Raw genomic sequence first — 24,673 nt, forward strand, 5'->3', positions numbered from 1 at the left:
CCGTCAAATCTCAGGATGTTCGTTTCGCAACTCTGGGCATGTCTACTTTCTTCCCTTCGAGACCCATGTATCCCTACTTCCTTTGGAAGGGAAGTCGAAGGGTGTCCGTAAGAAAACGCTTTCTGCTAAGAGGGAGGTGAAGGTAGATTTTGAGGAGCCAACCCTGCCAGGTCTATGGCCTAGAACGTCTCCCTTCAGGTAACTGGTCCTGTCTGTCCCTCTTCTCACGCAGCTGTAAATAGCGTGCGTGCCATCCCGTTTCTGAGGACACCATCGTTGTTGACGTCATAGGGGACACTGCTTGCCCCTCTCCCACCCGTCGCTTCCCCAGGGCCCCTCGTTCACCATTTCTACCTTCTTAAGTTACTATACCCACACACTGCACTCGGCACTCCCCTCTCATAGTGTAAGCTGAATTTATGGACTGCTTGTGTTACTATTGGGGGTGTGACGTTCATGACATTCTCTGAATCCACATACTCACATGTCCGTACAATCAAGGTGGGGTCATACTTACCAAACGCCACCAACCATCTGTCCATTTTCCCTAAATTTCCCTCCTTCTTACATTTTTTTGCCAGGCCACCCAATTCTCCAGTGTTGCTTCTGCCAGTACACCGGAGAGAGGGGCTCTGGTCAGTATCGGTCCATGCTGCCTTATAAACGGATTCTGGTAGAATTGCCCTCCTTTCAGCTTTAACATTACCTTAACCCATTTTTTTACAGTTAATTTCTCCTCTCATTATTAACATCCCTTTCTCTTTTTCTGGCAAATTATCCCACACTTCTAGGACGGGTATTAGGGTCACTGGTATTGCTGAGCCTTCGTTTGAACCATTTTGATTCCTTTTACTTATATCTTATCCAAAATTAAAAGGCCTTTTCTTCACTAGTTACTTTAAGGTGCTTTATCCGCTACCAGGTATATCCACCATGGCTATCCTGCAGTTACTTTAGGTCATAAAACGTAACCATTTACCAATCTAGGGTTATAGACCGGTTGTCCCTAATTGGATTTAATTAGTTAAGACCCTTATCAGAGTTTTACTGTTTTTCACAGGGCCCCTTCTAGTGTGGCGCTTCGTCTTTAAATCTGTTAACCAGTTACTTTAGGTTACTCTATATATAGATTTTTAACTATTTAGGGCCCCACCTTGGGCGTCAAGAATGTCGAAGTGACTAGTATGGCCGCCTTCACTACTGCGCAGGTAGTCTTACCTGTGGATCTTCTCTTGACCACACAGGGTAGGTCAACTACCACCGCTCGCCGGTGGGCCTACCACCGCGCACCAGTGGGCCCGCGGTATGAGCTTCTTTGCTGGCGAGGGGGCCTCTCTGTCTTTCTACCCCAGGCTGTGTTAGCTTTATCAAACTGGGTCACCCCTCTTGGTCCATCTCTTGCTTGCCACAGAGGTTAGCTCACTCCTTCCTACTGTTAACACTTCACAGGTAGTTTGTGATGCAGTATACTACGCGTCAGCCGGGCTATTTTTGTGTACAACACCAAGGAGCAATCCAATATTTATTTATAGTCAGCTCTGCACTATTTTAACGTGGGTCAGCTCTTACTACGTGTTACACTACATGGCCAACAGTATGTGGACTCCCCTTCAAATGAGTGGATTCAGCTATTTCAGTCACACCTGTTGCTGATAGGTGTTGAGCACACAGCCATGCAATCTCCATAGACAAACATTGGCAGTTGAAGGGCCTTACTGAAGAGCTCAGTGACTTTCAATGTGGTACCGTCATAGGATGCCACCTTTCCAACAAGTCAGTTCCTCAAATTTCTGCCCTGCTGGAGCTGCCCCGGTCAACTGTGCTGTTATTGTGAAGTGGAAACGTGGAAACGTCTAGGAGCAGCAATGGCTCAGCCACAAAGTAGTAGACCACACAAGCTCAAAGAACTGGACCGCCAAGTGCTGAAGAGCGTACTGTGTAAAAATCTTCTGTCCTCGGTTGCAACACTCGAGTTCCAAACTGCCTCTGAAAGCAACGTCAGCACAATAACTGTTTGTCGGAAGCTTCATGTAATGGGTTTACATGGTCGAGCTGCCGCACACAAGCCTAAGATCACCATGAGCAATGCCAAGCGTCGGCTGGAGTGGTGTAAATCCCATCGCCATTGGACTCTGGAGTAATGGAAACGCGTTCTTTGGAGTGATGAATTACGCTTCACCATCTGGCAGTCCGACAGACAAATCTGGGTTTGGCGGATGCCAGGAGAACGCTACCTGCCCGAATACATTGTGCCAACTGTAAAGTTTGATGAAGGAGGAATAATGGTTTGGGTGAAGGGAAATCTGAACGCTACAGCATACAATGACGTTCTAGACGATTCTGTGTTTCCAACATTGTTGCAGCAGTTTGGGGAAGGTCCTTTCCTGTTGTAGCATGACAATGCCCCTGTGCACAAAGCGATTTCCATACAGAAATGGTTTGTCGATATTGGTGTGGAAGAACTTGACTGGCCTGCACAGAGCCCTGACCTCAACCCCATCGAACACCTTTGGGATGAATTGAATGCCGACTGTGAGCCAGGCCTAATCGCCCAACATCAGTTCCTGACCTCACTAATGCTCTTGTGGCTGAATGGAAATAAGTCCCCGCAACAGTGTTCCAACATCTAGTAGAAAGCCTTCCCAGAAGAGTGGAGGCTGTTATAGCAGCAAAGGGGGGGACCAACTCCATATTAATGCTCATGATTTTGGAATGAGATGTTCAATGAGCAGGTGTCCACATGCTTTTGGCAGTGTAGTGTATCTCACCTTTCACCAAGGATATGTTCAACCCCGGGGTTATACTGTTCGACACTTCGTCTGAGTAAAGACAGACTATAAATACCCAGTGCTCCTTTTGTGTGTCTTTTACACAACTACCCTTGAACTCCCCTGTGGTTCGAGCCAACAATATAGCCTGGCCGCAGACACCTAAGGTGAACCCACTGAGCTCTGTAGTTGTTACAATGCTTCTCTTCTTCTTCAGCACTTTATTCAACAAATAATTGAACAAGTTAATGAAAACAAGTAACACTTCTCTTTCGGTACCACAGTTTCACAACTGATGGATTTTACAGATTTTTAAATATAGCAATTATAATGTAAAAGCGTCTAACAATAACAATCAAGATCTGTTCTTACCTTACCCCAAAAGTCTTCTAACTTCTAATACATCATTCAGCTCCTGATCTGTCTTCACCCAGAATCTCCGCTCCGCTTTCCCTATCTTTTACATGGGGTTTTTATACCCCTTAACTGCCCAAGCCTCCTTTGACTACAGACACACAAGAAATCCTCCCACTTACGCATGACATTTGAGCAAACACATTGTCTCCTTTACATGTGATGTTCAGACAGAGTCAGGTAACAAATCGGTTCTATTTTTGTTTATTTTTTATATATATATATATATATATATATATATATATATATATATATATATAAGTCGGAAGTTTACATACACATAAGTTGGAGTCATTAAAACTCGTTTTTCAACCACTCAACAAATTTCGTGTTAACTATAATTTTGGCAAGTGGGTTAGGACATCTACTTTGTGCATGACACAAGTCATTTTTCCAACAATTGTTTACAGACAGATTATTTCACTGTATCACAATTCCAGTGGGTCAGAAGTTTACATACACTAAGTTGACTGTGCCTTTAAACAGCTTGGAAAATTCCCGAAATGATGTCATGGCTTTAAAAGCTTGTGATAGGCTAATTGACATCATTTGAGTCAATTGGAGGTGTACCTGTGGATGTATTTCAATGCCTACCTTCAAATTCAGTGCCTCTTTGCTTGACATCATGGGAAAATCGAAAGAAACCAGCCAAGACTTCAGAAGAAAAATTGTAGACCTCCACAAGTCTGGTTCATCCCTGGGAGCAATTTTCAAACGCATGAAGGTACCACGTTCATCTGTACAAACAATAGCACGCAAGTATAAACACCATGGGACCACGCAGTCATCATACCGCTCAGGAAGGAGACGCATTCTGTCTCCTAGAGATGAATGTACTTCGGTGCGAAAAGTGCAAATCAATCCCAGAACAACAGCAAAGGACCTTGTGAAGCTGCTGGAGGAATCAAGTACAAAAGTATCTATATCCACAGTAAAACGAGTCCTATGTCGACATAACCTGAAAGGCTGCTCAGCAAGGAAGAAGCCACTGCTCCAAGACTGCCATAAAAAAAGCCAGACTACGGTTTGCAACTGCACATGGGGACAAAGATCGTTCTTTTTGGAGAAATGTCCTCTGGTCTGATGATTCAAAAATAGAACTGTTTGGCCATAATGACCATCGTTATGTTTGGAGGAAAAAGGGGGAGGCTTGCAAGCCGAAGAACACGCGGGTGGCAGCATCATGTTGTGGGGGTGCATTGCTGCAGGAGGGACTAGTGCACTTCACAAAATAGATGGCATCATGAGGGAGGAAAATTATGTGGATATATTGAAGCAACATCTCAAGACATCAGTCAGGAAATTAATGCTTGGTCGCAAATGGGTCTTCCAAATAGACAATGACCCCAAGCATACTTCCAAAGTTGTGGCAAAATGGCTTAAGGACAACAATGTCAAGGTATTGGAGTGACCATCACAAAGCCCTGACCTCAATCCTATAGAAAATTTGTGGGCAGAATTGAATAAGCATGTGCGAGCACGAGGCCTACAAACTTGACTCAGTTACACCAGCTCTGTCAGGAGGAATGGGCCAAAATTCACCCAACTTATTGTGGAAGGCTACCCGAAACGTTTGACCCAAGTTAGGGTTAGGGTTAGGGCAATGCTACCAAATACTAATTGAGTGTATGTAGACTTCTTACCCACTGGGAATGTGATGAAAGAAATGAAAGCTGAAAGAAATAATTCTCTCTACTATTATTCTGACATTTCACGTTCTTAAAATAAAGTGGTGATCCTAACTGCCCTAAGACAGGGACTTTTTACTAGGATTAAATGTCAGGAATGGTGAAATACTGAGTTTAAATGTGTTTGGCTAAGGTGTATGTAAACTTCTGACTTCAATTGTATATATATATATATATATAGAGAGATTACTGAATGTAAGTACATAATCTTCCTTCCAGAGGTGAATGTATCAAACCAGTTGCCATGATAAAAGTTTTTTCCTGTTGTGTACTCTCCTCAAACAATAGCATGGTATTTTTTCACTGTAATTCACTGTAATGTACTGTAAATTGGACAGTGCATTTAGATTAACAAGAATTTAAGCTTTCTGCCCACATGTCTATGTCCTGTAAAGTTTGCTGTTACTTACAATGTCATTCTAGTCACAATAGCGCACATTAGTATCAACTGTTCCGGTATAGGGACCCCAATCCCGTAGATCCTTAAGAGATTCTCAGGTATTGATTGTTTTCACAGCTTTCTATTCAGAAGAATGTAGAATGGTCTTAATGTAATGCTCGAATTCCTTATAGAAAACACGGAAGAGTGTTTTTTTAAATGAGTGATTTTACATTTACGAATATTACATTTTGCCATTGGTAACACATTGGTTCCTTCGTAGGTGACGACAATCCGTGGTTTCATCTGCTCCATGGCCCACGTCCTATCAAGCAACTCTATCAACTCCATCGCAGAGCCGAGATCTGACAGGGGTGTCGCCATATTCGACGAACCTCCGCCCTCCGGCAGAGGAACATCTGCATACAGTCCACCCACACCCGTCATCTCTTCTCTTCCTTTGACTTGGTCCTGCCGCTCTCTGGCTGCAGATGCTTGTGGTTGAGGCCTCTTCTTCCACTTCTTCTTATTTTTTCTTGTTTCAGTGTTACCAGAGTCTTGTCTGGGGACTGGGGGAGTCAACAAGAAATAGTGACTAGGCCCTTTCACAACAATATAAACATCTGGATACCGCCCAAGCCTACGTGCGTGATGGGTACTATATTTATTTAATATTATCTGAATCATATCAACTGAAACTGCCCATTTTTTGAGCAATCAATTAGTTTCATTTCTAAGAGATCAAATTATATTTCAACAAAATATTGTTTCAGGAATGCTAATCGTATCTGCTACTAACAACATAAACAATTTCAGAACAATCTGAGATGGTGGGTGTCAAAATCCTCTTTCTTGTGCTTTTTGAGGTGGAACAACCCAGTGGTGTTTTTACATATTGCATTTTTTTTAAACATGAATTGGTTAAAAAAGATGAGGAGGACCATCACTCGCCAGTCACTGGGTTTGGCGGCATGCGCATTGATATGGGCTGGTGTGGATGAAATGCCAAGGCCGAATTATTGTCCCAGTCCGCCCCTGCCCGAGCCTCCCACAGCCAGTAGAGTGAATGCGCACGCATTCTCTCGCGCAGCCATCCAACCCTTCCCGTTCCTCTAGCACACTGCACAGATGCTCCAGCCAATTTGACAGTCGGTCTGATATCATCTCTGAGGAACTGAGCGGTTGGAGGACCGGAGAAAATAAACACCCGGTTTGCGTCCATATGAGGAGCCACTGACCGTGGGAACGATGATAATCACGAATCCTTCCCCGGACAGCAGGAATTAAAACCTGCAGTCCCACTGCTCAACCCTTCCCTTTTATTTCCACATTTTAGTAGAGATACGAACCTAGCGACATTTTTGTACCATCTCCCTTGTTGTAGCCTATTTTAAACGCGTACATTGAGCTGACAGTGTCTTGGGACGATGTGGAAAACCGGTCTTCTTCTCCTCTTTTGGGGACTATTAACGTCTGGTGAACTCCAGCAAGAAGAAACGGAGCCAGAGCGCCGAAGTCTACCACCGTCGGGAAAGTTGGATTTTGGTTATGTGCCTCAGGGAGTTTACCAAACCCTCGCCTATTACGAACCTGGAGTAATAGGGTTACTGTTCCACATGGTGCACGCTTTTCTATACGTCGTGCAGCCCAACCCGTTCCCGGAAGGTAAGTCATCGTTAGTGCAATGTTGTTTTGATGGCCATTGAGCTGTCCAATAACATTTCATGAGAATACACCGTAGGTAACTAGCTATCTAGCTTCAACCCACGATAAGCGCCGCACAGTGAAGCACTTCGTCCTCGTTCAGCGTCAACGCCGTCATTATCGTTTACAAAGTTTGCCAATGGCAAGATAAATTATTCTGTATGACACAAGCGTGCAGAGATTTTCAAATCATCGCAGGAAACACTTTACTTTTTATTTGGCAGCTGTGAATATGTCACAGGTGTATGCAAAACATGCCTATCCAATGCGTAAAATGGTGTTTATTTGCATCACATTTCTACATTCTTGTTATGCTTTAAATTCACCCATGCACATGTACGTGTCCACAGCCGACAGTATACTTGAAGAGAGTATTTTGCCTACAATGCTGCCTGCCTGTGTCAACATAATTACACTTAAACCGACCCCTTATTGACTGTGCATCATGTGGTCACTGGTCACTAAATAGTCTGGGCACACAATTCACGAGAAAAGGCCAAGACCCAATGGGGATGGAATGGGTTGGACGGTGGACCGTTGGTCCAATTGAATGCAATTAGGCCTAACTTTCCATATACTCAAATAAGGTGTCTTTGAAGTAAGTATTGTGTGGTCACTTGAATTGGGGGGTTGGTAGACAAGACCGCCCCCATCTCAGTGTTCATAATCAATTAGTAAATCTGGAGATTAGGAGTGTCTCCCTGTGTCACAGATTTAACTAGGTAATCCCGTAATCTGGAATGCCATATGTTGCTGTGCTTTTAGTTTCAAGCGTTGTCAGAGGCATTAGCTGATGTATGGCTCAAACTCACTTACACAATGGATGTCTCAATTTGTTCATTGGATATCATTGGATATCATTGTTGGGTTCTATTACACATCTATAAGTAAAGTTGAAATCCCATGTTAGAGATAGTGGGGTTGGTATTGTATAAACTGGCTATAGGAATTCTTCTGGACAGTGCCTTAGAAATGTTCCATGAATGCTAAACAAAAATGAACACCGAAATTAATTAGACCATTATTATTATTATTATTAGGCAATATATTTTATCCATATTACTGTAGGGGGTTTCATTATTATCTAAAATGAATCCTATGCTTAATTGAAACCAGCTGTACAGTCACTTGTCTGCCAATTAATTGGGACATTAAAATGCACACATGGAGATTTAGCATGATAATCCAGTGATCTTGTCAGGCCTATTTTGATTGGGCGGGACAGGCTGTACCAGCCCCTAATGCTTCCCCATAACACTGCCGTAAACGATCATACTTAGTCTGGCAGTGGACAATTTTCAAAGAAAAATTCAGCTTGATTTCTGACTTCTTAATGAAGTCATATAAAATGTATGATATACCTGTTCCCCTAGATTCATTTATTGGTGCACCACGGCCCCCAAATCAACAGTCAGGGCTGTAAACTCCCAAAATATCCCATTTGAAACCAGTAGAGGCCAAATAATTAGTTCAGGTGGGAGGCAACAGAATTACAGGTAACTGCACCAAAATCCCTAATTCAGACTTCTAATTATCCTTACACCTCTGAAGACTCTAGCCACTTCCTTGCCAGTCGGAAGAACTTAAGTTTTATCTCTGAACACTCAAAAGCTAGTTTTTCCACTGACCGATAAGAGGAACCATGGGATGTTAACAGCACTCGGTGGATACCAGAGATCCTGACTGCCAATGTGTCCAGCCGGATACATGCCATTAAGTTATCCTGACTCACACCTCCCCATTGCCCCCCCCCAAAAAAGAAGTAATGAAATCAGTTAAATAAATAAACAATTCAAATACATTTTCACTGCATTGCCTCCAACCCCAAAAAGACACACATGTTCAAAGGTCAAGCAAATTATAAAATACAACATCTAATGAAGTAAAAAATATGTAAATAAACACAGAAATATTCCCAAACCCCTTGCCAAAAAATAAGTAATGAAATAACAAAACAAAAAAAATGGCCAGCTCTAACAGTGCAATCAACACACCTTCATAGTAAAAATACACAATATCAAGACATTTATATTAAAGTTATAAAGGGTTGTGAAAACAAGAGGGTAATGTTCTGTGTGTGTGTGTACAGTATGTAACGGTGGGTGAGTTGGAGTTGGTGCAAAAAGTTGAGAAGCAGGTGTGAAGAGTTTGTGAAAAGTATTTGGGCAAATACTTTGTATTTGCGTCGTATACATTTTAATATTTTAGTACATTTCGAAGACGCTCGTATGCAGAGTGACTTACAATTAGTGCATTCATCTTAAGATAGCTAGGCGAGACAACAACACATCACAATCGTATCATGTACAGTTTCCCCCAACAAATTATTTATCTGCAAAGTCAGTGCTAGTAGGAAATGACAAGTGGGAGGGGAGTCATGGGCAAGGTGAGAGTTAGTTAAGATACTCTTCAAAGAGGTAGGGCTTCAGAAGTTTTCGAAAGATGGGCAGAGACTCTTCTTGTCCTGACTTTAGGGGGATTAGGACTAGGCGGTACACTGTATTTTACTATATACCGGTATTGATGCATGGACCGGTTTGGGTTTTATTTGAATGGTTGGTTTGTTAAATGTGATATGCCGTGTGTAACGTCCATTTTTTATAGTTTATACCGCTACTTGTGTCATTCCTATTAAAGCAGCCTCCCGCACCTCTCTGATTCAGTGTGGTTGGGATAAATGCGGAAGATACATTTGTTGTTCAACTGTCTAGGTATCCCCCTTTCCATTTCCTCTCTCCATGCCGCTTTCCACACAGACCTAGCCCCGTCCCGTCACTCAAGGAGCGCATTTGTTGTTGCTTGACCACAAAACTTGCCAAGGAGGTGCAGTTCCCCTTGCGTTCAGTCTGCATGGTCAATGCAGCACATGCAACAATGTTGATGACGATATTGTTTCCACTTCTTAATATAAATCCACAAGCATTCTATAATTACACTATTAGTTTGTTTCTTACATCTGAAATCAGCTAGTTTGTCTTTTCTTGGCAAGTTTTAGCTAAATCGTGTGACCAGCTAATGCTAATTGCTAGTTAGCTGGCTAGCTAGCTAATACATGTACTGAGTCAGAGCAAACATAGCTAGCTAATACATGTACTGAGTCAGAGCAAACATAGCTAGCTAATACAGCCTGATACCAGTGCAGGTGTAGGCCTAAAAATTGCAATTGCAACGTTTGCTTAAAAAAAAAATAGGGCAATGTTTTTTATTCATATCGTGCAGCCCTACGTGGCAGTGTGTAAGTGATCTCAAATGAGTGCAGGAAATGCAGAAATTGATGGAAATGCAGGAAATTATTTTAGTTTGAAGTTTCTAGGAACAGTGTAAAACAATCAGAATGGAGAAAGACCCATTGACCCAAGACCCATTGAAATGCATGTGTTGCCACAGTAGAGTCACGCACTACTCAAAGCAAATTTAAAACTTTTATTATTAAAAAACACAAGATACGTCATAAGTCAAATTTTTGAAATATACTGTGATATGATATTTTGGCCATTATCGCCCAGCCAGGACAGAGAAGAGTTTTGACTGGGCTGAGTGGGAGCTGCCTTCCCGCAGGGGTCCGAGGGCCAAGAGACCAAGAGGTGGTGGAATGAAGTGCTCTGGTTGGGATGTAGGTTTTGAGCGTAGCCTGAAGGTAAGGAGGTGCACTTCCCCTTGCTGCTCCGTAGGCAACACCAGGGTCTTGAAGATGATGCGAGGTGGGGCTTGAGGTGGTGGGCCGACATCCAAGCTGAGATGTCTGCCAGTCACGCAGAGATGCTTGTCACCACCTCAGTGTCAGAAGGGGGGAAGGAGAAGAGTAGTTGAGTGTCAATTAGAACAGAGGAGAGAGTCAGCTTTGGTAGAGCATAGAGTCTCTGTGACACAGAGGAGAGTGGTCTGGAGGAGGGGATGGGATCGAGTGGGCAGGTTGTTGGATGGCTGGGCATCACTAGTTGCAGGATTTAATCTGGAAAAAAACTTTTAGACTTTTACTCAAGTAGTATTTTACTGGGTGACTCACTTTTACTTGAGTCATTTTCTATTAACGTATCTTTACTTTTACTCAAGTATGACAATTGGGTACTTTTCCCACCACTGCAATTGAGTGCAGGAAATGCAGAAATGATAAAAGTGCTGAAATTTGTTTTGGTTGAAGTTGAATTGAACAGTATAAACAAATAAAGCAATCAGAATGGAGAAAGACTCATTGAAATCACGTAGAATGTATGTGTTGCCACCCTAGGGTCCCTCACTACTCATAAAGCAAATGTAGAACTTGTATAATTCAAAAACTAAAAATAACGTCAAATACCGTCGTACCCGTCCAATTTAAATAAAAAAAATACCGTGATATAATATTGTGGCCATATCGCCCAGCCCCAGCCCTGTGCCACCACCCCGACCACCAGATGCTCTCGGACTATGACAGAACACATAGTCAGATGACGAGAGAGCAGCTGGAGTAGCAGTGTTCTCTTGGGAGAACTATGTCGCCGTCACGGCCAACAAGTCAAGGGACCGAAGAGCAACATAGGTTAAGATGAACTCAAAGGCTCAAATGAGTTCCAAACGCTACCGGAGACTAGGAATTCCAGATGGGTTGTGCGCACAGGTAACACTAAATCAGAAGTGTTACAGCCAGGAGCAAACTGAAACACAAACTTGCAAAGCTACAAAAGAGCAAAATGAGATCATCAGAAAATAACTTGGTATGATACTCAAGTGAGAGTGTGGTGGGAGCCTGGGAGCCTTCCTCAAACAACTCGGCAGAATGTCTTTGTTTCGGCAACAACACTGCCACTTCACAATACAGCCACTTTTAGTACTAGCACTAAATGCCCAGCAGAGGTGAAGACACACCTCCCAGCACTGAATGCTGATTGCCTGGCAGAGCTGAAGAAAACACTCCCTACAATACAACACGCCTACAAATCAGCAAGACTGTTACACAAGTAGGCCTATAACTAATCCGAGTCCACAACGACAGTCACAAGTACTGAGCAATCAGACAGTTTATAGACTACTAGGCAAAAGACAGCGCTTAAATTCAATTGCCCTAGCAAGACAATACCAACAGCTACTTATCGAATCCAACAATGTACTTGTTGCTCTTTGTAAGTGTTGATCCCTTTCCAAACTATAGATGATGCACTAAGACTGGGGCCAAGTAAGGCTCCTTAAATAGTCAGGGAAGACAGGTAAGGCCAGTCCTTCTTAAAACACCCAACATTTACCAAGGGCTATTACACAAATTGGTCTGAAACTAATCCAAGCTCACAACGGGGGAAAAAAGACATACCTGCTGATCCCCTTCCAAACTATAGACGTGTGGGAGATGACGCAAAAACAGGTGTAGACTAACACTGAAATGTTTACTTACAGGTCCTTTTGCAACAATGCAGAGTTGTAAAATGAAAGTGACATAAGGAGTAAATATACAGTGAATAACGAACAAGAACAAAGGAAAAAAATAACATGGCTATATACAGGGAGTACCAGTACCAAGTCGATGTGCAGGGTTACGAGTTAATTGAGGTGGCTATGTACACATAGGGGCAAAATGACTAGGATAGAGAATAGACAGTAGCAGCAGCATATGTGGTGAGTGAAAGTGTGTTGTGTTCTGTGTGTGTGCATAGAGTCAGTACAAGAGAGTTAGTGCAAAAAAGGGTCAACGCAGGTAGTCCGGTTAGCCATTTGCTTAGCTATTTAGCAGTCTTGTTTCGTAGTCTTATGGCTTGGGGGTAGAAGCTGTTCAGGGTCCTGTTGGTTCCATACTTGGTGCACTGGCACCGCTTGCCGTGCAGTAGTAGAGAGAGCAGTTTATGGCTTGGGTGTTTGGAGTCTGACTATTTCTGACCCATGCCAAATCTTTTCAGCTTCCTGCGGGGGAAGAGGTGCTGTCGTGCCCTCTTCACAACTGTGTGGGTGTGTGGACCATGTTAATTCCGTAGGGATGTGGACACCGAGGAACTTTTCAGGCTGTCTGTTACGATTTACGGGAGTAGCCGACATCACACACCTGAACTGCGATATGCTACCATGCTGTTGTTAGTGACACCTTCTCTCCACTACCCGCCAACCTGTAAGAGCTGTTATTAGCAATCTAGCAACATTTGTCAACTTGTCTGTCACTTCCACCCACTCATGCAACCGTAGTGCTATCTGACACATACGGCCATACCCATGCACATCACCCACACATAAATCACACGGCAATAGAACCTGTACAGTAAATGTCTCATTCATGTTGTCACATTTCTGTCATTCTATAAAAGGTGCCTCCATTTGCTGTCGTTTCAAACCATTTTGACTTATTTTAGTAGAACTGTTCTGTGACATAGGTCACTCTAAACTTAAGACAAGATGTGAATTAGGTCTTCTCATGCAGTTTCCACTGTCATTCCGAATCTGTCGGTGTGAGACTAGGCTAGGGGGATTGTGCTAACTACAGCCATGGGAATCCTGGTTGGTAAGTGCTCTGTGACAAATGGAAGGTTCTCTCATTAACGGCACAATTTGCAAAGTATGTTTGATTTCCCCTCTCCCAGAAGTAGCTATGACAGGTGTAATATTGACTCCGTGGACTGGACACAGTCGGCGAGAAACAGGAATTAGTTAAGGCTAGGTAACAGTTGCCAGGGAAACACACACACACACTGGCAGTCGCCTATGTATCTTAATTTCCCTGATTTTGCTCTACATACAGGGCCTTCAGAAAATATTCCCACCCCTTGACTTTTCCCACATTTTGTTGTGTTACAGACGGAATTTAGAATGGGTTCAATTGAGATTTACTACACAATATCCCATCATGTCAAATTGTGTTTTTAGAGGGATGTGAATACTTTCTGAAGGCATTGCATGTCTGCATGCGCTCATTTGATAAAAAAAGGGTGAACTGAGACAGAGTTTGGAGGCAACTGCAGCATTCTTGCGGTTTTAGCAACTCATATTTCCACTGTGCTGCAGGTGCTTCGCTGACAGACGCAGCTCCTTTCAGACCCAGTATTGAGTCTATCTAGTACTAAAATACATTGTTTTCACGGACATGATGTTTGTTTTTGTTTAACACATGACAGGAGAAAGCGTTACATTTTAGTAGACCCTAGCCATTGAAATACGGCATACTACGGAAGCTCAACAGTCACACATGATACGCTACACTATAGATGGCCTATGTCATGTTTCTGCAGTGTACTACAAGGCACGGTGTCTGAAATGTCCGTTGTGATATGAATATGTCGATATCTATGTTTTTGTGGAACGCGAAAGGCAGCGGTGGGATGATGAGGCAGGAATTGGTCAGCTTGTCGTAGATGGCATCAGCAGCGGGCATCATCTGTGGTCACTTCTACATCACAACGGTCTCCCTCCTTAGCTCTGCTGGGTCCTCTCAGGACAACGTGGCTGTGTCTGAATGTCCCTGCTATGTACTCTTTACTAAAAGTGTACGAACAGTATTCATAACACGCCGTTTCGTGCAAATGTATACAGTAAGCTATAAATATGAGCCTATGACTCAGCCATACATATGGAGCAGGAGTATGTGTCATTGTCTATCCCTATTTGTTTTTTCCCCCCTGACTGAACACGGCCCCTTTTTCCAGTTGCATTGCATTGTGGGTCTGAAATTGCGATACACTTCCCGAGTGCTGTACATCAAATTCCCGCTATGGTACACAGTGAAATGAGCATGACATCCTGTCCATTTCAATTGGTTGCTTGTCACATTCCGATAACACTCCTCGTGAGTGGGACGCAATCAAAAACAGCTATCACTTGCTTGTCAACCCAATACATGGAATCATATCTGTGTCTAGAGCTCAGCCTTACTGTTACTGTAACAGGACGTGAAAATGTGAGTAGGCTGAATGTATGACGCAGTTTCCTTGGTGTGTATCCGTGCCTGTCACACACAGTCATGTCACTGTAGTGACTGTGGTGCCCGTAATGTGGTAATGCTTCAAGACAGCCATGGGCATAGACTTACTTGCCTAACATAATGCCAGCTGAACGCCTGTGGCAAAGTGGCACTCTGTCACGTAGCTCAGTAGGCCTATGCATTCGCCTGCACCATATTGAGTCATTTCCTTCCGTATGTTTTCATTATTTAGGCTTTGTTTATAGACTTAATGTACTTTTAGCCCATGTGAAGTAGGCTATAGGCTAACGTCTTGAAATAGACTGAAAAAGAGTATGACAAAGTGTAGCTAGCTGGACATAGTGTACCATGGGCTCAAATTGCATACTATGTAATATAAGCAAATACATCAACATGAATCTGTCATTCAGAGCCTATCATTATGGGTTGTTTAGTGTTTGCTACTCCATTGTGTAGCAACAGTTGCGACTAGGCTAACTATGGCCCACTCACTCTGTTCATTGTCGATATCAAAATAACACCAGTTTTTTACCGCGATCCTGATACAACCTACTGCCAAACCAAAAGACGAAATCACTTCAAGAATGTAATGATTAAAAAAATGATATAATATACAGACTAGTGTGAGGCATGGAAATGAGTCACTCATACACCAACAATGGCGGGGACAGGTGCTTGGAGTCATTATACATACTGCTTTGTGTGATATATTTAAAGGCAACTGGATACAGCACAAACAGAAGAGCTGTCCTAAATGGTGGCCCCCGTGACATTGATTCTACTTTTACTGAGGTATAAGTGATCATTTTGTTTTCATGAGCTACTTGCTTTGTGTGTGTTACAGCACAGACGGCATTTATTTGTAATGATGCATTGGACATAAATTGATTGCAAACGGGGTCTCCAGGCCCCTTGACTTATCCACATTTTGTTACGTTACAGCCTTATTCTAAAATGTATTTCATCCCCCCCCTCAATCTACACACAATACCCCATAATGACAAAGCAGTTTTTAATGACAAAAAAGTTTTCCGAATTTGTTCAAATGTATAAAAAAAGAACGTAAATATCACATTTACATAAGTTTTCAGACCTTTTACTCAGTACTTTGTTGAAGCACCTTTGGCAGCGATTACAGCCTCGAGTCTTATATGATGCTACAATCTTGGCACACCTCTATTTGGGGAGTTTCTCCCATTATTCTCTGCAGATCCTCTCAAGCTCTGTCAGGTTGGATGGGAGCGTCGCTGCACAGCTAATTTCAGGTCTCTCCAGAGATGCTCGATCAGGTTCAAGTCCAGGCTCTGGCTGGGCCACTCAAAGACATTCAGAGACTCGTCCCGAAGCCACTCCTGTGTTGTCTTGGCTGTGTGCTTAGGATTGTTGTCCTGTTGGATGGTGAACCTCAAATTAAATGAAATGACATTTTATTTGTCACATACATGTGCTTAGCAGATGTTATTGCTGGTGTAGCGAAATGCTTAGTTACCGCCGCTCTGATATCCAAAAGTTCTTCCCGGCTGTATGTAATAACACAAAAAATGTCCTAAGCGCTCGAAGCACGGCAGCCCTATCCGTCGCCGCCATTATCAGGTCCTTCGCCCCCATTCTGAGGTCTGCTGGTCTGCAGCAGGTTTTCATCAAGGATCGCTCTGTACTTTGCTCTGTTCATCTTTCCCTCTATCCTGACTAGTCTCCAGTCCCTGCCAATGAAAAACATCCCCACGGTATGATGCTGCCACCACTATGCTTCACCGTATGGAGTGTGCCAGGTTTCCTCCAGATGTGACGCTTGGCATTCAGACCAAAGAGTTGAATCTTGGTTTCATCAGACCAGATAATCTTGTTTCTCATGGTCTGAGAGTCTTTAGGTGCCTTTTGGCAAACTCCAAGCAGGCTATCTTGTGCCTTTTACTGAGGAGTGGATTCCGTCTGGCCACTCTACTATAAGGCCTGATTGGTGGAGTGCTGCCTGCAGAGATGGTTGTCCTTCTGGAAGGTTTTCCCATCTCCACAGAGAAACTATGGAGCTCTGTCAGAGTGACCATCGGGTTCTTGCTCACCTCCCTGACCAAGGCCCTTCTTCCCCGATTGCTTAGTTTGGCCGGGCAGTCAGCTGTAGGAAGAGTCTTGGTGGTTCCAAACTTCTTCCATTTAAGACTGATGGAGGCCACTGTGTTCTTGGGAGCCTTCAATGCTGCATAAATGTTTTGGAACCCTTCCCAAGATCTGTGCCTCGACACAATCTTGTCTCTGAGCTCTACCGACAATTCCTTTGACCTTATGGCTTGGTTTTTGCACTGACAACTGGGACCTTATATAGACATGTGTGGGCCTTTCCAAATCATGTCCAATCAATTTAATTGACCACAGGTGGACTCCAATCAAGTTGTAGAAACATCTCAAGGATGATCAATGGACACAGGATGCACCTGAGCTCAAATTCGAGTCTCATCGCAAAGGGTCTGAATAATTATGTAAATAAGGTATTTCTGGTTTTTATTTTTAATACATTTGCAAAAATTTACAAAAACCTGTTTTCGTATTGCCATTAAGAGGTATTGTGTGTAGATTGATGAGTACATATTTGTATTTAATCTATTTTAGAATAAGGCTGTAACATAACAAAATCTGGAAAAAGTGAAGGGATCTGAATACTTTCTGAATGCACCGTATTTTGTTCCTACTATACAAAGCAAATGCCAAAACCCTACCTTTGCTCTTATCTGTGGTTTCCCCATCACCATAGCTACCACGGTACTGGTTTGATTATTTGAAGCAAGTGATTCCTTTTTGTTAATTTACGCTAGGCTACGAAATGTCATACGAGTGTACCATTTATGCTGTTTTATGTAATGATATTATGTCATTTGTGTCCGTTGGGATAAAGCATTATCCGATGAAGAATTGATGATGTAGGCTAACCTATAACCGTTAATCCTGTTCTGCCAGGCTGTCGTTTCTCTCACCACAACGTCTTATAGCTTAACTATGTGGCACTGTCTCGAGGCCAGCAGCAGTTGGAGCATAGATTCATGTGCACAGTCTGCCAACAGTTGATATGCATGAGCTACAATATTGCCTGAAATCAACTCTGTCACTCCTCCCATTCAAGTGAAAAAACACTCATAAAGATTACAGATGAAGGTTGAGTGAATTTCCTCGTCACGTTCAGAAATAACGCTGGAAACAAAATCCACTCATTTTTGCAGACGCAATTTGTTGAGACGGCTCTCAACTTTTCAAAGCAGTTTGAAGGCAGAGCTCTTCTCTTCCGTGCAGTTTATAACTAACTAGGCCTACACATTCATTTCTCCTCGACTTTAAGCCAACGCTAGAGAATCCAAGATTAAGTCTGTCATATGAGCTCATGCCCCCCCCCTCCTTTGTGATGGTTTCATTTGCATTTAAACCCCCCGGAAAAATACCTTTGCATAGTGTTCCACGTTAGTGCAGTAATAAAGAAAATAACTTGGTAACCCTGCAGGTACTCAATTCCGCCAAGGGGATGGCAGCCAAATCACTAGTGCTGAATGAAATGCTTAATTTTAGTGGAGCTACTTTCCTTCACATAGCTTTGGATGGGATTTCGCCCGAGCTGCAAGACAAAGAATTCTGAGAGTTCAGAGTGCTGAAAGGCTCCTAATTTCCCGCTTTTTTCTCTGTAAAGTGAATGATCATTCAGTATACCAGCAAATCTGTATGTAGGAGTATCCTCTTCAACGGGTTGCCACAAATTGGACATAAGGTATTTCCTGTAATTCTGATCCAAGAGGCAAGCGCTGTGTCTTATTAATTGAAGCTCGCCTTACCAAACACTAGGCTGGCATATTGGCAGAGCGAGGATGGAACATATGATAAGAGATATGGCATTAAGATGTCCTGGGACTTTGAGCCTTTCAGGTAATGCTATTCGCATAATGCCACCAACATCGCTTCAATCGGCATAGGTTCAATCTGCCAAAGAAAGAAAGGAATGTGATGAAAAGACAGAGAGAGAACCACAGAGATAACAGAGGGGAAAAAGCAGGAAATCCACATAGAGATAGGAAGCAAAACAGTCAAAGATCCAAACAGGAAGACAAGGAGAGAAAAGAGGAAGAACAATATAAAAGATCAAGAGAAGCGGCGAAAGAAGGAGAGGGAGAAAGAATGAAAAAGAGATAGCGTGTGGGAGAGAGAAATCGAGAGAGTGCTGCCACATCATGAAGCGGCTGTTGCGGCCATGTCTCGCTCGGGCACGTCATATATGGGTCAGCCCTGGGAAGCCGAGCAGGCGAGCAAGCCGCTGTCCTGGTGAATGGACGGCAAGTCATGCATCCTCTTCGTCCTTTAGTTCAGCTTCATTGGCGGGCGCAGCCGTGCCCTCTGGGAGCTGGCACTGGGGACGTGGTGAGTTGTAGTTGCAGATGTGCTACAGTAAGGGTCAACCTGCCAACGCCTGAGATGACTACTCGGACGACCCACTCTGCGTGGCATCAGCTTCAGTGCTCCTTTAGAGTATCTTTTTAGCCGTACTGCGTTTAAGAGACAGGAGGCCCTCAGTTAAATGTATCACTGATGGTCTGTGTCACAATGAAGAAGTGAGGTTAAGAGTGTATAATTTAGCTCTTGAGGACTGGGATTGGTTGGTGTCAGGGATATATCAATTATCTCTCTCAAACCAATGCTCATGCTAATTGGTTTAGGGCGCACCCTAATTATCCTTCAATTACTTTTTCCACACAGACACCGAGTGTAGTACCTCTTTGCATGTGAATAGTTTTTCCCCAGCATAGAATGTCAAATAATCAAAAAAGGTTAGCCTACTGATGGGACCACAAGTAGGGTCTACTTTAAAATCAGATGGCGGACTGAAAATTGCCCATGTGCAGCGTGTTTAAGACCCGTGCTCCTGATAGCAAACAACACATGATGTCACAGCTCTATCTGTTTGATTGACAGTGTGTGGGGTGGATTTAGGTTTCCTTCTCTGATCAATAGGCACCCGCCCTCTGTAGTTAGAGTTGTCCGTCCTTCATTGTTGCCATGACACTGGTTTAGCTCCTGTAAACTGATGTTAATCAGGGATTGTGTCTACCTGCACCTCTGACGTGCATAGCCAATCCTCAGCCACCCACTGCTTTCCAACCGTTAGCCTAGCTGTCCTTGAGCTGTTCTTGTCTATTAATGTTCTGTATTATGTCATATTTCATGTTTCTTGTGGACCCCAGGAAGAGTAGCTGCTGCTTTCGCAACAGCTAATGGAGATCCTAAAAACTAAAAAATATATATAGTGGGAGACTGATTCAGATGACCTTTCCACTTTAACTATTTTGTGTGAGCCAATTAGCAGTTGGGCTAACCACAGTTCTCAAGTGTGTTTGATATAAACTACCAGTTAGCCACTGGGAGTGAAGGTTTCCCACCTTCCCAAATCCCTATTTGTGAAATGTGTAAGATTTTCAGGACAACAGTAACCTTGAACATGGAACTAAAATAATACTGACAAATTCATAAAAAGTTGGCAATAAGTAGGGCATAAAGTTCCAAATGGGTAAACCCATGAGTTAGGGGAAATAATGTGTTTAGGGGGGAATTAAGAAAAAAAATGTTTGTTGGCCATGCATTTCTCGGTTCACTATGTGAAAATCCTGAAAACTAGGCTAAACTTGGAATGTGTGATGCTCCACACCTTGCAGTAGGCCTAGGCCTAAACCTTGTACCGTACAGTACTGTGCCTAACACTCGGATGTGGTTCCAATCTCTACAGAACAACGTGTGGTCATGTAGTGTAACAATGAGCTCACGCTAGTTTTACACATTTGATGGTCTTTCATCCAATTCTCCATGACAATTTCTCTCCCTTGGATTTGACTTAAGTGCTTTGAGTGAATCATGCAGCAACCAAAGCGGCAGTAATCAGGAGGTCATAACCCAGAACGAAAACTAGACTGAAACCATTCCCCCGTTTCCGGGCACTGTGCTATGTGGCCTGTTACTCTTCTTTCCGCCCGCCACAGGGAATAATAATGATTACTCTTTAATAAGGATGTAAAGAAGGGGAAATTATGTCTATGATGCTGCCTTCGGGGTGAAAAGACTCAAATCAATGAAGCGGAAAGTATGAAGGAAAACATTGTCTTTATCAACCAAAGCCCCAACAAGACGAGCCATTTGATGAGCTATGTGGAAGAAATGTGTCCTTCTTGTGGATTTTTTTTTTTTTTAAGGAAAATGACTAACAACAACAGGTTAAACAAATTAAACTTAATCCGAGGAATAAGTTTAGACTATAAAAGACAATAAAATATAATATTGTTTATGTTCTTAACCCTGGGAAACATGGCTCATAGTCCACCAATTATCATTTTTTAATTTCAATATTTAAAATAAATAAATGCACTCCAACTTAAGCTTTAAAACTGCAAATGTTTCTCTCTGTCCTGGATTTTTTATTTTTTTAATTACAGGAAATTAGCTGGAAACGGCCACATTTTCTCTCTGATGCCAAGAGGCGGGCCTTTAAAATGTTCCTTCTCAGGGCCCAAGACTTGGCTCGTCTGTCCATGCACTGCCGAAGTCGTAGTAAAACTCCTTGTATGCTATTTCTATCTCACTCGAGTTCTGTTCTGATGATGAGGGGGTCCCTACTGAATTTGCTGTCACAAAAGGCGTCCTCAGCCCCAAAAAGTTTGAGAACCCCTGCTTTAAATACTGTATGCATGAATGCATCTGCATGGTGAAAAAATGTGTATATGCCTTGCTTTCAGTCTTGCCAACTAGTAACTTTATGGCCTCTGCATTCATTCTAGCATCTTACTGTGTATGCGTGCTTGCCTGTCTGTCTGTCTGTCTGTCTGTCTGTCTGTCTGTATTTGTGTGTTTTTCTCAACTTGTCCATGTTTCTTATCTCTTTGAGTTCTCTCTGATGTGCTTTCAGCTGCACACTGTCTGTCACTATTCTGACATACTGTACGTGTGTATGCTTAACCCTGCCTACGTGTTTGTGTTTGTATGCCTGAGTAATACTCTGTGTTGGCACATGGACAGTATTAGTGTGGACTTGGCAGATGCAGCCAAGAGCTTCAGCTGCCTCGATAAGACCTCTGTTTGTCTGCAGCTTCACACAAGAGCCTCAGCTGCCTCGTTAAGACCTCTGTTTGCCTGCAGCTTCACACAAAAGCCTCAACTGCCACAATAAGACCTCTGTTTGCTTGCAGCTTCACACAAGAGCTTCAGCTGCCTCGATAAGACCTCTGTTTGCCTGCAGCTTCACACAAGAGCCTCAACTGCCACAATAAGACCTCTGTTTGCTTGCAGCTTCACACAAGAGCTTCAGCTGCCTCGATAAGACCTCTGTTTGCTTGCAGCTTCACACAAAAGCCTCAACTGCCACAATAAGACCTCTATTTGCTTGCAGCTTCACACAAGAGCTTCAGCTGCCTCGATAAGACCTCTGTTTGCCTGCAGCTTCACACAAAAGCCTCAAGTGCCACAATAAGACCTCTATTTGCTTGTAGCTTCACACAAGAGCTTCAGCTGCCTCGATAAGACCTCTGTTTGCCTGCAGCTTCACACAAAAGCCTCAACTGCCACAATAAGACCTCTATTTGTTTGCAGCTTCACACAAGAGCTTCAGCTGCCTCGATAAGACCTCTGTTTGCTTGCAGCTTCACACAAAAGCCTCAACTGCCACAAAAAGACCTCTGTTTGCCTGCAGCTTCACATATGCGCTCCTGATCCACTGCTACAACAGGAAATGCAAACGTGGAGTGTATTTGAGTTTTAAAAAGGCTTCTAAAGTTTGTAATTATCACTTTGAAAACTCAGACTTGATTTGCACTAACGAAAAATGTATGAACCCCTACAAAAATGTCTCTTATAATCCACATAATAATGCACATTTCCTGTTGCGGCAGGATAATTGTTCTACTGTAGAAAACTGGCTCAAATTAAGATCCTACACCTGTATCTGTCTAATAAAAACAGCAATTGAAATATAGCTTAATCTTAAACTAATTTGCCTCGTCTCCCAGCTTTCTAATTGAAATAAGTGCGTTAAGTTTCTTGCAGTCGGTTATGACCTTATAAACCACTTAATACCTTTTTTATTAGCACTCCACTATGGATGCACATCAGTGAAGGCTGCTGAGGGGAGGACGCCTCACAATAATGGCTGGAACAGAGCAAATAGAATGGCATCAAACACATGGAAACCCTTCCACTTATTTCACTCCAGCCATTACCACAGGTCCGTCCTCCCCAATTAAGGTGCCGCCAACCTCCTGTGATGCACATCCTGAAAGACAAGACTTTCTCTCCATCTCTTCCTCAGACAGACCCGTTGGCTCTGTTTGTCAAGAGGAATCCTGTTCTCCCTAGCGACTGGATCTATGAGGGCTTTACAGTGGCACCATTTTGCTCGCATATGCGTCTAAATATTTAGCTGTGCGACCTGGAAGTTTAATTTAGGAGCACCAGTTAGCCTAAAATAATTGTGTGGTGCCAGGACAACATCCTCTTCCTCAACGTGATCGAGACAAAGGAGATGATTGTGGACTACAGGAAAAGGAGGACCGAGCACGCCCCCATTCTCATCGACTGGGCTGGAGTGAAGCAGGTTGAGAGCTTCAAGTCCCTTGGTGTCCACATCACCAACAATCTAACATGGTCCAAGCACACCAAGACAGTCGTGAAGAGGGCACGACAAAACCTATTCCCCCTCAGGAGACTAAAAAGATGTAGCATGGGTCCTCAGATCCTCAAAAGTTCCTACAGCAGCACCATCTAGAGCAGGGGTGTCAAACTCAAATACCCAGTGGGCCAAAATGTAAAACCTGAACAAAGTCGCGGGCCAACATTGAACAAATTAACCTTTTAATATGGACCCAAACAAGTTTTGCTTTAACATTGAATATGGAACAAGCTTCGCTTATTACCATACAATATATAATTTAATAGTGGAGACATGCAAAAATCGAATTTCAAATGAAAAAACACATCAATGGCATTCATTTATTAAATAAATAAAATTTAAATTAAAATCGTATGCCTCTTTTCTATTTGCAGCCTTCTGATTTAAATACCAAAATAAACTTCTTCCACTGGCTAATAATTTTACAAATAAAATGATAATAAATCAATCAACCATTCAAGCCCATGCCTTGTAGCAAGAAAAAGTGTACAAAGAAAACGTTAATTATTGCACACTGATCTAATCTGATGTGCCCAAGCCAGATACCTGGCATCTCTTCTTGGATGCTAGTTCACCAATGTCTGGGCTCAGGCTCTGAGCTGAAGAAATCCTCAGTATCGAGCGAAGGTGTTCATCAGTCAGACGTCTCCTGTGAGTTGTTTTGGTCATCTTAATCGAGGAGAAAAGTTGCTCGCATAGATAAGTGCTGCCGAACATGGAGAGCATCTGAGCAGCTTGGGTGCGGAGCTGAGGCATTGTGTCAGGGATGAACCGTGGAAACTGTGCGGCGCCCACAGCATCATACTTTGACTTCAGCGTGTCGTTGCACTGGAGTTCAATCAGCTCCATTTGGATGTTGGTTGGTGCATTTTCCACATCAACTGCGAAGGGATTACTAAGCAGTTCAAACCTACATTTCTGGACATCGAAGTCGTCAAATCGCCGGCTAAACTCAGTGGCGAGAACACTGAGTTTTTCAGCAAACTGTGCGCATGGGAACACGGCGGTAGAGATTCATCATGCACTTTTTCACGAACTCTCCCTCATTAAAGGGCCGGGCTGATTTTGCGATCTCTGCTGCCACTATATAACTAGCCTTTACAGCAGCCTCACTTTGTGATGTGGCTTTTTTGAACATATTCTGTTGTGAAACCAAACTTCTTTTCATCTCCT

At 43.0% G+C, this 24,673-nt stretch overlaps 1 protein-coding gene across 18 annotated transcripts in view; it reads left to right on the forward strand.

The window, feature by feature from the left end:
• Positions 1 to 6,328: 6,328 nt before the first annotated feature.
• The window catches only part of LOC129827983 (prominin-1-A-like), a 115,859-nt gene continuing 97,514 nt past the window's right edge, over positions 6,329 to 24,673 (forward strand). For all 18 annotated transcript variants that reach the window (XM_055889338.1, XM_055889344.1, XM_055889345.1 and 15 more), the window contains exon 1: positions 6,329 to 6,914. In XM_055889338.1, the coding sequence (XP_055745313.1) occupies positions 6,677 to 6,914 (238 nt within the window). In that variant the 5' untranslated portion in view covers positions 6,329 to 6,676. The remainder of the gene's footprint in view (positions 6,915 to 24,673) is intronic.

Source organism: Salvelinus fontinalis, chromosome 29 (assembly GCF_029448725.1).
Source record: "Salvelinus fontinalis isolate EN_2023a chromosome 29, ASM2944872v1, whole genome shotgun sequence".
Classification (NCBI taxonomy): Eukaryota; Metazoa; Chordata; class Actinopteri; order Salmoniformes; family Salmonidae; genus Salvelinus; species Salvelinus fontinalis.